At 33.8% G+C, this 14918-nt stretch overlaps 2 protein-coding genes across 2 annotated transcripts; both read right to left on the reverse strand.

Moving 5' to 3' along the window:
- Window positions 1-8967: 8967 nt before the first annotated feature.
- On the reverse strand, window positions 8968-10562 carry LOC113052525 (uncharacterized). Its single transcript, XM_026216934.1, has 4 exons — window positions 10465-10562; window positions 10029-10373; window positions 9275-9619; window positions 8968-9196 (listed from the first exon to the last, which is right to left on the reverse strand). Exons 1-4 carry the CDS (start codon window positions 10499-10501, stop codon window positions 9039-9041), a joined length of 885 nt encoding a protein of 294 aa, XP_026072719.1. The 5' UTR covers window positions 10502-10562; the 3' UTR covers window positions 8968-9038.
- An 826-nt stretch (window positions 10563-11388) lies between these two features.
- LOC113052526 (uncharacterized) lies at window positions 11389-13112 on the reverse strand. The gene is made up of 4 exons (XM_026216935.1): window positions 13015-13112; window positions 12579-12923; window positions 11823-12167; window positions 11389-11744 (listed from the first exon to the last, which is right to left on the reverse strand). The coding sequence occupies exons 1-4, from the start codon at window positions 13049-13051 to the stop codon at window positions 11587-11589; spliced, it is 885 nt and encodes a 294-aa protein (XP_026072720.1). The 5' UTR covers window positions 13052-13112; the 3' UTR covers window positions 11389-11586.
- Window positions 13113-14918: the final 1806 nt, after the last annotated feature.

The following is a 14918-nucleotide window of genomic DNA, read 5'->3' on the forward strand; positions in this document are numbered from 1 at the left end:
ATCACGGCCCTCTAGAGATGCTAAAAAACACAACATTTCCCAGCATACCGATGTCTATTCACGGATCAGGTCTTAACAGAAGAACCTCAACCTGTTTTCTGTACTTTAGTGATCCAAATGTGCCAATGCATAAATCACGGTGAACTAAACAGTTCAAGATCAAATCTATTATAACATATTATACTATACAATATCTATTTTAAAATAGCTGTTAACATCGAGTCTGCATTCACATCGGAACATTATTTTATTATCTTTTATTTTATATGAGGTTGTTACAGAATACTGCTTAGCCTGGACAGTCAAAGCTAACACATTAGATACCAAACCTGATATCAGGCCTGTTATTCTTACAGGTATTCTTTTTAAATACTTTCCCTTATCCTTGCTGATGTGAAAAGACAACCGAAAACAATTGAGACAACTGTGGTTTTGTGAATATTGCTCTATTTGTCTGAAAAAAATAAAATACAGTTTTTTTTTCCAACATTGATGATGTTAAATAAATGCTGACATTACCTAACCCTTTACATACTAGTGATACTGTGCACCTGAGCTGTGGTTTATTGGAGTGCAAGACCTTCCACTAACTGTATATATACACACACACACACACACACACACACACACAATTACATTTATTATTTATCAAAACACGAGCTCTAGAATGTGACATCATATCTTGTGACCATCATACTGCAGTCTGAATAAGTTTCCTCCAAGTATAATGTTTCCACACAATAATTATTCATGACCATCTTGGAGAAAGATGCAAGTACTTTTGCAAAATCACCATTAAGCAAACAATCAAATGAACATTATGATTGGCTAATTTCATTGTTTAACTCTTGAGTTGTCAAACAAGCAACAGCAGGGTTCTTTAATATTTGTATTTCATTAAAATACATATTACTGAATTATAAATTAGGACATTTTTGAAGTTACTTAACTCTGATAGCAGAGGACTGCACCATGAACTTTCTAGGCCATAGATTATATAATTTATTAGGTGTGGGCGTTTGGAGCCTCACCACCAATGTTTTAAACCAAACAGACTTTCACACACTAATGACAGCCTTTCCTGAGGTGAAAGGTGATTTTGTCTATATGTATATGGTTGTATATATAGGGCATTTTTCTAGAACTTTCTAGGCCATAGATTATATAATTTATTAGGTGTGGGCGTTTGGAGCCTCACCACCAATGTTTTAAACCAAACAGACTTTCACACACTAATGACAGCCTTTCCTGAGGTGAAAGGTGATTTTGTCTTTTGGCTGTATATATAGGGCATTGTTCAAAGCTTGAATCCTCCCCCCCACACACACACACACCCATGCTTCGATCTCTGAGAACTCTGATAATTTGAGAAGCGGTTTTGTTGAAGGTGCCTAGGAAATCACAGCCCTCTAGAGGTGCTAAACAATACAACATTTCCATAAAGCATGATAAACTAATAAAACAAGATATAATCAAAGGAAGCACTGCAGTTATGATGGCTGTGAGTCTGCATTTATGTAAAAAAAAAAATCATTGCTATTATAACATGTTGCCTTTGACATTTCCTCCCTTGCATTACTCCTATTAATATATATTAATATGATTCTCCTATCAACCCTACTTGCGAAGGGCATCTCAGGAACCACACCTCAGTGGTTTGAGTCTTACCTATCAGATAGGTCATTCAAAGTATCTTGGAAAGGTGAGGTGTCCAAGTCACAACATCTAACTACTGGGGTGCCTCAGGGCTCAGTTCCTGGACCACTTCTCTTCTATGTTTATATGGCATCATTAGGTTCTGTCATTCAGTAACATGGCTTTTCATACCACTGCTATGTTGATGACACTCAGCTCTACCTCTCATTCCATCCTGATGATCCAACAGTAGCTACTCGCATCTCAGCTTGACTAACAGACATTTCTTGCTGGATGATGGACCATCACATTCAACTCAACCTTGCCAAGACAAGACTGCTTGTGGTTCCAGCAAACCCATCATTTCATCAACATTTCACCACTAAGTTAGGCACATAAAACATAACTCCTTCAAAAACAGCCAGAAACCTTGGAGAAACCATCCCAAAGAAGCACAAAGTAACTTTTACGGACTTCCCTCCTGGTGGAATGACCTCCCCAACACAATCCGAGCAGCTGAATTCTTAGCCATCTTCAAGAATCGGCTTGAAACCCATCTCTTCCATCTTTATTTGACCCTCTAACTTTACCACTAACTATTCTAATTCTATTCTTAAATTTTTGTTTAGCTACCTTTCAATTTTTTTTTGTTTTCTATTTTCTTTTCATTTATTATGCAATATATATATATATATATATATATATATATATATATATATATATATATATATATATATATATACACATATATATAAACCTCTTGTTGTTTTTGATTGCCTCCACTGTCCTCATTTGTAAGTCGCTTTGGATAAAAGCAGTTCTTTCTGGTTCTCGGATCTGATTGATTGATAGGAGTGCAATACAGGTTTGCTATATTCATATATGTATCCTTCATGTCGCTCTGAGTTTTTAACATCAAAAATATAATTATTATTGTCCAGTAGAATGTACATACAACTACTACTACTTTTAAAACATTATTTATAAGGAATTATCACACACTATTTATTCCATGTTTGAATTTTTTATTGTAAATCCCCTTTGTTTGCCAAAAATAAAATTTGTTAATTATTTAAAAGATAATTATGTGTTATGCCTTCATTCTATAAACAGAAAAATAACACAATGCAGAAATTCGAAATATAAAAAAAAATGGTTAAAAAAATAGGATTTTTAACTAATTGCAGAGATCCGTGGTTATCTGATTATCTAGTTGGGCTATGGAGCAAAGGAGACAGGTACCCGGGAGCACATGAAACAGACATAAACGGATCAGTTAAATCTAGGTTCTGCTTTATTGCTTATGTGATGCATATAGAGTCAAGCAGAAGTGAAATGTTGAGCAATAAGAAAATGTAGCAAGAGGTAAAATATCCTAATTTGGCATTGGTAGGCTATGTCTTATGACCATTGAATAATGTCTATGTCCAAAAATATAGCAAGTGCAGCACAGCACAACAGACACATGATGTTCTGCTTTTCAATCTCACAAATAAAATTCGTTTTTATGATTGGCTAATTCCGTTGTTTAGCTCTGAATAGTCTAACAAGCAGGGTGTTCTTTAACGTGTGTATTTCCTTTAAATACATATTACTGAATTATAAATGTGGACATTTTTGAAGGTATTTTATTCACTAATATGAGAGGACTACATCAGTAACTTTCTAGGTGGGCGTATAGCCACCAATGCTAAAACCAAACAGACTTTCACACACTAATGACAGCTCATCTTTAGTTGAAAGGTGATTTTATCTATACAGTATGTATATAGTGGTCTATATAAGGCACAGTTCAAAGCCTGTCCCCCTTAGATCTCTGAGAACTCTGATCATGTGAGAAGTGGTCTTGTTGGCACTCTTCATACTCAACAACATATGTAAGCTAATTTCCTTTTGATCCATATTACACTATAAGTACTTGAGTATTGCAGAAATACTTATTATAACAGGCATATTTTGTGGTTTCCTCTGTAGGTGAAAAATGAATACGAATGTTTATGAAACATGTAAAGTTGTAAATTGTGACACAAGCTTTTATATTATACAAGAACATAATGGCTTCGTTTTTAGTGCTGAAGGTTCAACAGGACACTTACAATATCAGTGCACGCCGAGTAGCCAAACCGCTTGTGGAAATTTAAGTATCTGTTTTAAAGGTAAGAACTACTTCAGTGATTAACAAGGGTAAAAATATCGTATGAATGTAGGATGCTGATGCTTATATTTATTTTCATACATTATAATTGAACATGTTCAAAACTTTAAATGCTTTGACAATAATAATTTTGAGATTCAACAATTTATTTTTCTATTATTTGTTTCGTATACATTACCTATTTTATGGCTTATTTATTTGCAAAAACAAAATGCATTGTTCCCCCCATGTTTTAGAATATCAAAACTGGCCTTACCATGTGGTGTTTGTCTTCAACACTCTCATCTTGCTTGTGAGTGGAATAATCAATATACTGCTATGTAAAAGACTGAGAAGACAGAGTGAACTGCATGCAGGTACATTTCGGTTATTATATATAGGGCTCCGTTGTTTAACCCCATTATTTATTTTCTACTTCCTTGTTTTTACTTTCCCGGCACTACAAAGCAAGTTTTAATTTGTTTCAGAAGTTTCAGACCCTTCTTCACCAGACATAGCAGAACCTGATGTCAGTTCTTCTCATGTAAGTCAGAATCTCTTAATCTTTTATTTTGACAGTGTAGTATTTACATTCATGCTCTTCTTCTAACACTTGCATTGCATTCAAAGTATATTTTTTTAGCAATTCATGCATTCACTGGAAATTTAACCCATGACCGTACAGTGCTTCTACCGCAATGATCAACAGATTAAGCTACAGGAACACAGCAGATAAAGTTGCTGTGCTAAAAGTTGCTTTGTGCACTCAGTGAGCAAATTCCTACCCTTCACTCCCCTTACAGAATCAAGATAGTCCGAACCCAAACTACACAACCCTACAATTCCCTGAAAACAATGCCAGTGGAGAGAGTTCGGGGATTGAGCCAAGAATGACGAGAAAGGATACAATTTATTCCAGCCTTAAATGTCAAATGTCAGACATCACTGAAGAAAGCTAAGCTATTTCTTGTTCTTCGCATTATTGTTTCGAACTGCAGCGCAGTTTTTGAAGCCTTTTTTTTTTTATAATAATGACAAAACCTTATGTTTTACTATGTAGATTGTTAGCTCCTTAATAGGGGTGAAGGCAGTTTGCCCTGGACAGATACTACACTCCTGCAAAATATACTTTCCTGCTTTCAGTATATTTTGCAACATTATTATAAAATTTTTTCTTCTACTATACAGTTCCTGTTTTAGTATCCGTTTATCTTATAGTCGCTGATCAATATTCAACTGATGTTGTTAAAACTGTCCCTGATCAATATTAAAAATGATATGCACTCAAACTAAAGCACAGCTTGGAATCATTTAAAGGTGACATATCATGAAAATCTGACTTTTTCTGTGTTTAAATGCTATAATCTGGTTTCCAGTGCATCTACTAACCCAGGAGATGTGAAAAAAGATTATCCCAGTAACTTTGTTTTGGTAAGCTTTTTCCTGAAAGCGTCTAAAAAAAAAAACGATGGCATGAGATTTCGCTCCCTCTGTCGCAAAGGAATCTTCTTATAATATCACCACCCCTTAATCTGCATGTTTCCACCACAGCGCCATCATTCAGTTTTCGAAAGCGACAACAATGTACCAGTTCTGGAGGCATGGCAAAAGTTTGAGCAAAGCATGCGAACCATTCTATCATTAGCTGCTCAGACAAGCACAGAACAATATTCAGAATCCCAGCCTCATAGGATAAGGCAGTGGATTTATTTACTGTATATTGCCACACAGATCTAATATAAACATGCAGTTTCTTCCCCAGCTGTTTATCTTCACAGACTTAATGGATTGTTTTTGTAATTCATGTTTTTAACAAACTTTTGAGTGTCTGACAGTTTAAGCACAACAAGACATGATAGAGAACTTGCCGTGTGACAGAGCTTTCTGTGTGTATGCTTCAGATGTGTGCGGTCAGAAAACCCTATATCAGAAGCATGTTGCACTGAAACTTCACAGACACATTCTGGGGACACCTGAAACTTATATCACATATTCTAGAAAGGAGCATAATAGGTCACCTTTAAGAATGAATATGTCTAAGCTGAAGGGTTTAGAACATAATAATAATAACAATATCAATAATGATAACACCCAGTATTTCTGGTATTCTCCTTGTTTGTTTTGTTTTATGTCTTGTAATGGGGTCAGAGGCACATATATTTAATGAGCTGTAGAGACCCTTGTACATGCCCACAAGAACCAGTTACTAAGAGATAAACATCGTGTGGTTTTATAGACAGGATGGAACACTAAGTGGCCTATTTTTCAAAGTTTCCTAAAGGTCAGTTGTTGTAGCATGTAATTATAAAACAAAAACAGATCATCACAACTTCAAAACTGTAAACATTTACAAAGTGTAAAAATTAAGAATACATATGTAATGCAAAGTTTGTTACATATAATTATTCAGATGGTTAGTTTGTCACTTTTAAAATGTAAACTGTTAACTGGAAGTTCCACTTTTTTTAAAGACCTGAAAAATAAATTCCCAATTTAAAGGGGTGATGACATAGGAAACCAAATTTGCCTTTGATCTTCTGGCATATAAGAGGTCTTTGTACCATTAAAAAAGTTATAGTAATGTTATAATTGCACCTAAGGGGCCACAATAAAAAAAAAAAATAAAAAAAAAAAACAACATGTCATGACCCTTTTAAATTGTTGATTGCTTTAGAGCACATACCTAAGGTTGGTCCCTTTTGACATCAGACCCTTTGCAGATTACTTTAGAGTTGAAAAAGTTTCCAAAGGTACATTTTAAAAAACGTTGGTGAAATTGTAAGTATCTACATTTTTATATTGTACATAAATATACTTTATAAAACGTTGCATTCTAAAACTGCTATAAAAATAAAGTCATAAATCTAAACAATTAGTGTTCCAAATTTGAGGTTGATAAAAAACCTTTTAGGTTGAATTTGTTTAAGCACAGTACCAAACTTTTCTACAATAACCTGCAAGCTCCACTGGAGATCCATACAGCATAGAAGTGCACCCACTTCTCACATGCCTGCAGCAATCATAATCATATATATCCTATTTTCACAGAATTCATGAAGTAGACATTGTATTTAGACTTTATATGGGAAGTATGGCAATATTTTATTTGATTTCAACCTGCAACATGCACAACATGGACACTTTAAAGACATGCGGACGAAATAGTTAACTCTGATATAAATTGAGAATCTATTGATATTTCTTTATATCCTCAAAACTCTTGGCAAAACTAACAGAGGTTTCTACCAAACTTTTATGGTTGTACATTACTATTGTTTTTTTGTTTTTTTGTTTTCAAAATAAAAGTCTGTAGTCACCGCTCATAAATACTTTGTCAAAAATTCATAAACTACTTTGGAATCTCCTTTCAATCATTAAATACATAAACTAGATTCTCAAGGTTTTGAAAATGTTACATACTGTGCAGTAGTTTGTTATTATTAACTTAGGTTTAGAATACAATTTTATTTTTTATAAATGTATAATAACAAACCTCCCATGGGTTTAAAGTATGATGTCAAAATGTGCCCTAAATAAATGGGGCTGCTTGGTTAACCAATGAAAGCAACTCTGCCATCTGACAACATCTAACAATCAACTCAAACAACATTTTCCTTTTGATGGCCCGTGTCTCTAGTTCTTCACAATGAGCTAATGCTTAAAAAAGATGCATGCAGTCTGTGCAATCATCCTAGCTTTTTGTGGTAGGCAAATATTGTTATTCTTCTTCTCAAATATATTTTTAAAGCATGGACATTTATTTCATTACATTTTTTATGAACTTTTTAAATTCCGGTTGCTTTACAGCCGAAGCTATTAATCAACCAAAACCTATGCAATAAGCCAAAATTGGAGACAGTGTGACAATAGAATGTAATTTTCTCAAAAGATATTTTAATCTCATTGTGTCTTGCAAGCAACTATTAGGAAAGAAGACGCAGCCCATAGCAATGTCCTATCGTAGGAACAATGTTGACTTTTTAAAAGGCTTTGATGATGCACACCTCAGACAACGGAGAATGGAACTTATCAACTAAAACATTTCTGAATGACTCAAGAGGATATGGCAACTTCCTATTGTTGCGTGAATAAGTTCACTGCATTGTATTTCAGCCCTGGAACATTTTTGAAGGTATTAACATTTTGAAGTATTAACAGTCGATTGTTTAAAACAATGAACTGTCATATTTTAGATACATTTTTAAGGAAAATATTCAAATATGAGGAGAATTCTACAGCAAACTAATAAAAAAAAAATTTAATAAAAAAAACCTGTTCATTTGACAGTTACAGTACAGTTGAATTTACTGAGGGCTGTGCACAAAATGTCTAAGCAAAGCTCAGGAGAATCCCTGGCTAGAATTATAGATGCTTATTTCACACCCTCCTTATTGAATGTTCATGAATGTTGTGCTGGTACATCCTCCTCTATCCAAGTCTATTTTGTCGAAATTGTCTAAGTAAATGTAATTTGAAATTCTTTTCAATAACATCTACTGTAGTTTGTTGCTATATTATATTCACGTTGATGAGAAAGTGAATCATGCAAAACTTGCAAATCACAATTATTCTAAACAGTTGTTTTGGGTAAAGTAATATACAGGTTCAGCATGTTCTGGGCTTAAATACCCTTGTTATTTTTGTAATTTGTGTGTGTATATTTCTTAAAGGAAAATTGTATTGTCAAACACATGTATTTGTCCATTTAATGTATTTTTACAATCCAGTCCCCATTCTGTTATGGAATAAATATATGAGTTAAAAACATTTGAACCTCTGAAATGTGTATGCATTTCTCATGGCTGCCTAATTCAGATATTAACCTAATTACAAAACATGAGTTTGATAGAGCAAAATGCCACGGTAGTTTTGTATTGCTCTGAGAATCAGAAACAAACATGGTTCAGCATTGGACAGTTTATTTCTAATATGAAAAAACATTACGTTACATGACACAAAAGTTAATAGGTTCTAATTATGTCTTTTTTATCATGCTTTGCTACATATTATGTTATATTATCATTTCAAAATAAAACATTACGTTACATGACACAAAAGTTAATAAGTTCAAATGATGTCTTTTTTTTTAATCATGCTTTGCTACATATTATGTTATATTATCATTTCAAAATAAAACATTACGTTACATGACACAAAAGTTCATAAGTTCAAATTATGTCTTTTTTATCATGCTTTGCTACATATTATGGATGATCAGAAGCTGATTTCCTCAACAGACCTGGTCTTCCTTCAGGTTGGACTGTGTATCTTAGAAAGCAATGGCAGATGGAGAACAGCCATCTTTTGAATTTCTTTTTGAATTGATGCAGTACCAAAAAGTAATTGTGGCAACAGTAATTAAAAGAAGGAATGTTCTAACAATGGAAAGAATTACAAAAGTCACCATCTGTTCTGCTAAATCAGCACCTGAAATAGACAAAATTATAATGTAAACACACCATAAAAGTGATACATTTTTAAACAATTCTTTCTTGAAGAACATACCTATAATGTCCAGTTTGGCGTCATTCCAAAACAGCATCTCCCCACATGCAGCAACAGTGCAGTTGTAAGTCCCAGAATCAAAAAGTTTGAGGTCTTTCCTAGAGAAGCTGTATATGCATCTATGGGCTCTAAAATCAGCTTTGGAGCTCAACTCACAATGACCAATACTTGTTCCATGTGCGGCAACGAATGTTTGGTGAGATTCTTCTGATTCCTGAATGATCCAGTACACACTGTTGTTCCCCATACATTTCTTATTTAGAACCGTGCAGTTAAGACTCACTGAATCTCCATGATGTGATGGAATTAAAGCAGGTTGTTTTATAACAGTGTGGCTTTTCAACCCTGCATGAAAAATTCCATTATTGAATGAGTTTTATGTAAGATATATAATATTCATGTATACTGCATTCCAATATTCCACTTAAAAGTAATAGCATAGCTTTACCACCACTATGCACGCTTAAACATAAAGGTTCTTTACTGGCATTGACAGTTCAATGAAGTGCCTTTAACATATGGAACCTTTTTCTTTCCACAAAAGGTTATTTAAAATGGAAAAAAGTTCTTTAGAATATTTACACCAAGAAAAAAAGGCTTCTTTTAAGTACTGTTCACTGAAAGGTTCTGTTGTGAACCCAAATACTTTTTTTTCTTATTGCATTGCTGCCAAAACACCCTTTTGAAACCTAAAATAACTAAATTTTATACTTCAAATGTTAAAAAGAACTCAATTACTCAAAATTATAATTACCTTCAACTATCAATTCTGTTCCTCCGACAAATTCCATTACATTGGAATAAGCACTTCCACAATAGTATGTAGCAGAGTCAGAGAGCTGTATGTTTTTTATCACCAAATGATGCAAACCCTTGTCATTCAGCACAGAGAAGCGTGAACTATTCTGGAAATCATGGTAAAACCGGGCTTTGTTGTCATACTTGTAAATGGTGGAGATGAGCCTGGGATTCTCTCCAAGTTTATGCTTGTACCATGAGAAGTGCATGGCCATTAGGCTTTGGTAAAAGCAAGACATATTAACGATTTCCCCCAGTTTGGCAAACACAGGTGGTTTATTCATGTGTGATTCAGTAAGGCCTAAACAAAAATATTAAAAGTAATAAACAAAAATTGTTTAGCTTAAATGAATGTAAATACAGTTTAGTTATGACATAAAAGACTCACTCACCGATTAGAAAGAGAAGCAAAAATCCAAAGTTTATCATATCTGGATGGATTTATCCTAAACTAGAAAGAAACAGATGAGCAATGACAAAATGAACATCACCAGAGATGAAATGAACGATGTGAGGAACCAGTAGGATGTGTTTGTCAAAAAGTGCTGTATCATATATTTTTTTCCCCGACTGATCTTTTCTTTCAGAGTTGATTTCACAATCTACTTTTAATTTTTCAGACAAATAATTGCAAGTAAGTACAGCACCTACCATCAGTAAATACTAATATGCATGCAGTTTTTAAAAGAAGTATTTTAGGGGAAAATATTTCTTAAAACAGACATAAAGGCAATGTGCTAATTGTGGTTTCTGCTGGTCATGTGGTAACTTGACCTTCTTAAGTTCTAAGTAAGTGTTTCTTGACTGCATACATAGCAGATAAAGGGAAATCAACATGTGATCATTAAACTGTGCAGTCATCAAAATTGCTTTTTTGTGAAGAAAGCTTAAATGTGTCAGAAATCTCTTTCGACAGGTGGGAGACTGGTATATGCAACAATAATTGCATGCCAATTTGCATTGGCTCGTTTAGTTTACACTCAAAGTAGATTGGTCTATCGAGGCGATATCCCATTTTGCGTCGGTCACCGACGTGGTGTCGAGAGTGACCGACTGAAAGGGAACCTAATTTACAAGACATGAGTTTGATAAAACTAAATGCCACGGTAGTTTTGTATTACTCTGAGAATCAGAGACAAATATATGGTTTGACATTGGACAGTTTATTTCTAATATGAAAAAACTTTACGTTACATGACACAAAAGTTGATTGGTTCAAATTATGTCTTTTTTTATCATGCTTTGTTACATATTATATTATATTATCATTAAAAAAAAAACATTATGTTACATGACACAAAAGTTAATGAGTTCAAATGATGTCTTTTTTTTTAATCATGCTTTGCTACATATTATGTTATATTATCATTTCAAAATAAAACATTACGTTACATGACACAAAAGTTAATAAGTTCAAATTATGTCTTTTTTATCATGCTTTGCTACATATTATGGATGATCAGAAGCTGATTTCCTCAACAGACCTGGTCTTCCTTCAGGTTGGACTGTGTATCTTAGAAAGCAATGGCAGATGGAGAACAGCCATCTTTTGAATTTCTTTTTGAATTGATGCAGTACCAAAAAGTAATTGTGGCAACAGTAATTAAAAGAAGGAATGTTCTAACAATGGAAAGAATTACAAAAGTCATCATCTGTTCTGCTAAATCAGCACCTGAAATAAACAAAATTATAATGTAAACACAGCATAAAAGTGATACATTTTTAAACAATTCTTTCTTGAAGAACATACCTATAATGTCCAGTTTGGCATCATTCCAAAACAGCATCTCCCCACATGCAGCAACAGTGCAGTTGTAAGTCCCAGAATCAAAAAGTTTGAGGTCTTTCCTAGAGAAGTTGTAAATGCATCTATGGGCTCTAAAATCAGCTTCGGAGCTCAACTCACAATGACCAATACTTGTTCCATGTGCGGCAACGAATGTTTGGTGAGATTCTTCTGATTCCTGAATGATCCAGTACACACTGTTGTTCCCCACACATTTCTTATTTAGAACCGTGCAGTTAAGACTCACTGAATCTCCATGATGTGATGGCATTAAAGCAGGTTGTTTTATAACAGTGTGGCTTATCAACCCTGCATGAAAAATTCCATTATTGAGTGAGTTTTATGTAAGATATATAATACTCATGTATACTGCATTCCAATATTCCACTTAAAAGTAATAGCATAGCTTTACCACCACTATGCACTCTTAAACATAAAGGTTATTTACTGGCATTGACAGTTCAATGAAGTGCCTTTAACATATGGAACCTTTTTCTTTCCACAAAAGGTTATTTAAAATGGAAAAAAGTTCTTTAGAATATTTACACCAAGAAAAAAAAAGGCTTCTTTTAAGTACTGTTCACTGAAAGGTTCTGTTGTGAACCCAAATACTTTTTTTTCTTATTGCATTGCTGCCAAAACACCCTTTTGAAACCTAAAATAACTAAATTTTATACTTCAAATGTTAAAAAGAACTCAATTACTCAAAATTATAATTACCTTCAACTATCAATTCTGTTCCTCCGACAAATTCCATTACATTGGAATAAGCACTTCCACAGTAGTATGTAGCAGAGTCAGAGAGCTGTATGTTTTTTATCACCAAATGATGCAAACCCTTGTCATTCAGCACAGAGAAGCGTGAACTATTCTGGAAATCATGGTAAAACCGGGCTTTGTTGTCATACTTGTAAATGGTGGAGATGAGCCTGGGATTCTCTCCAAGTTTATGCTTGTACCATGAGAAGTGCATGGCCATTAGGCTTTGGTAAAAGCAAGACATATTAACGATTTCCCCCAGTTTGGCAAACACAGGTGGTTTATTCATGTGTGATTCAGTAAGGCCTAAACAAAAATATTAAAAGTAATAAACAAAAATAGTTTAGCTTAAATGAATGTAAATACAGTTTAGTTATGACATAAAAGACTCACTCACCGATTAGAAAGAGAAGCAAAAATCCAAAGTTTATCATATCTGGATGGATTTATCCTAAACTAGAAAGAAACAGATGAGCAATGACAAAATGAACATCACCAGAGATGAAATGAACGATGTGAGGAACCAGTAGGATGTGTTTGTCAAAAAGTGCTGTATCATATATTTTTTCCCCGACTGATCTTTTCTTTCAGAGTTGATTTCACAATCTACTTTTAATTTTTCAGACAAATAATTGCAAGTAAGTACAGCACCTACCATCAGTAAATACTAATATGCATGCAGTTTTTAAAAGAAGTATTTTAGGGGAAAATATTTCTTAAAACATAGACATAAAGGCAATGTGCTAATTGTGGTTTCTGCTGGTCATGTGGTAACTTGACCTTCTTAAGTTCTAAGTAAGTGTTTCTTGACTGCATACATAGCAGATAAAGGGAAATCAACATGTGATCATTAAACTGTGCAGTCATCAAAATTGCAGTCTTTTTTGTGAAGAAAGCTTAAATGTGTCAGAAATCTCTTTCGACAGGTGGGAGACTGGTATATGCAACAATAATTGCATGCCAATTTGCATTGGCTCGTTTAGTTTACACTCAAAGTAGATTGGTCTATCGAGGCGATATCCCATTTTGCGTCGGTCACCGACGTGGTGTCGAGAGTGACCGACTGAAAGGGAACCTAATTTACAAGACATGAGTTTGATAAAACTAAATGCCACGGTAGTTTTGTATTACTCTGAGAATCAGAGACAAACATATGGTTTGACATTGGACAGTTTATTTCTAATATGAAAAAACTTTACGTTACATGACACAAAAGTCGATTGGTTCTAATTATGTCTTTTTTATCATGCTTTGCTACATATTATGTTATATTATAATTTCAAAATAAAACATTACGTTACATGACACAAAAGTTAATGAGTTCAAATTATGTCTTTGTTTATCATGCTTTGCTACATATTATGGATGATCAGAAGCTGATTTCCTCAACAGACCTGGTCTTCCTTCTGGTTGGACTGTGTATCTTAGAAAGCAATGGCAGATGGAGAACAGCCATCTTTTGAATTTCTTTTTGAATTGATGCAGTACCAAAAAGTAATTGTGGCAACAGTAATTAAAAGAAGGAATGTTCTAACAATGGAAAGAATTACAAAAGTCATCATCTGTTCTGCTAAATCAGCACCTGAAATAAACAAAATTATAATGTAAACACAGCATAAAAGTGATACATTTTTAAACAATTCTTTCTTGAAGAACATACCTAAAACCGGGCTTTGTTGTCATACTTGTAAATGGTGGAGATGAGTCTGGGATTCTCTCCAAGTTTATATTTGTACCATGAGAAGTGCATGGCCATTAGGCTTTGGTAAAAGCAAGACATATTAACGATTTCCCCGAGTTTGGCAAACACAGGTGGTTTAATCAGGTGTGATGCAGTAAGGCCTAAACAAAAATAGTTTAGCTTAAATTAATGTAAATACAGTTTAGTTATGACATAAAAGACTCACCAATTAGAAAGAGAAGCAAAAATCCAAAGTTTTTCATATCTGGATGGATTTATCCTAAACTAGAAAAAAACAGGTGAGCAATGACAAAATGAACATCACCAGAGATGAAATGAACGATGTGAGGAACCAGTAGGATGTGTTTGTCAAAAAGTGCTGTACCATATATATATATTTTTTTTTTCCCACTGATCTTTTATTTCAGAGATGATTTCACAATCTACTTTTAATTTTTCAGACAAATAATTGCAAATGAGTACAGAACCTACCATCAGTAAATACTTATATAAATGCATTTTTTAAAAGAAGTACGTTTAGGGAAAATTATTTCTAAAAACATAGACATAAAAGCAATGTGCTAGTTTTGGTTTTCTGCTGGTCATGTGGTAACTTGACC

The sequence above is a fragment of the Carassius auratus genome, chromosome 32 (assembly GCF_003368295.1).
Source record: "Carassius auratus strain Wakin chromosome 32, ASM336829v1, whole genome shotgun sequence".
Classification (NCBI taxonomy): domain Eukaryota; kingdom Metazoa; phylum Chordata; class Actinopteri; order Cypriniformes; family Cyprinidae; genus Carassius; species Carassius auratus.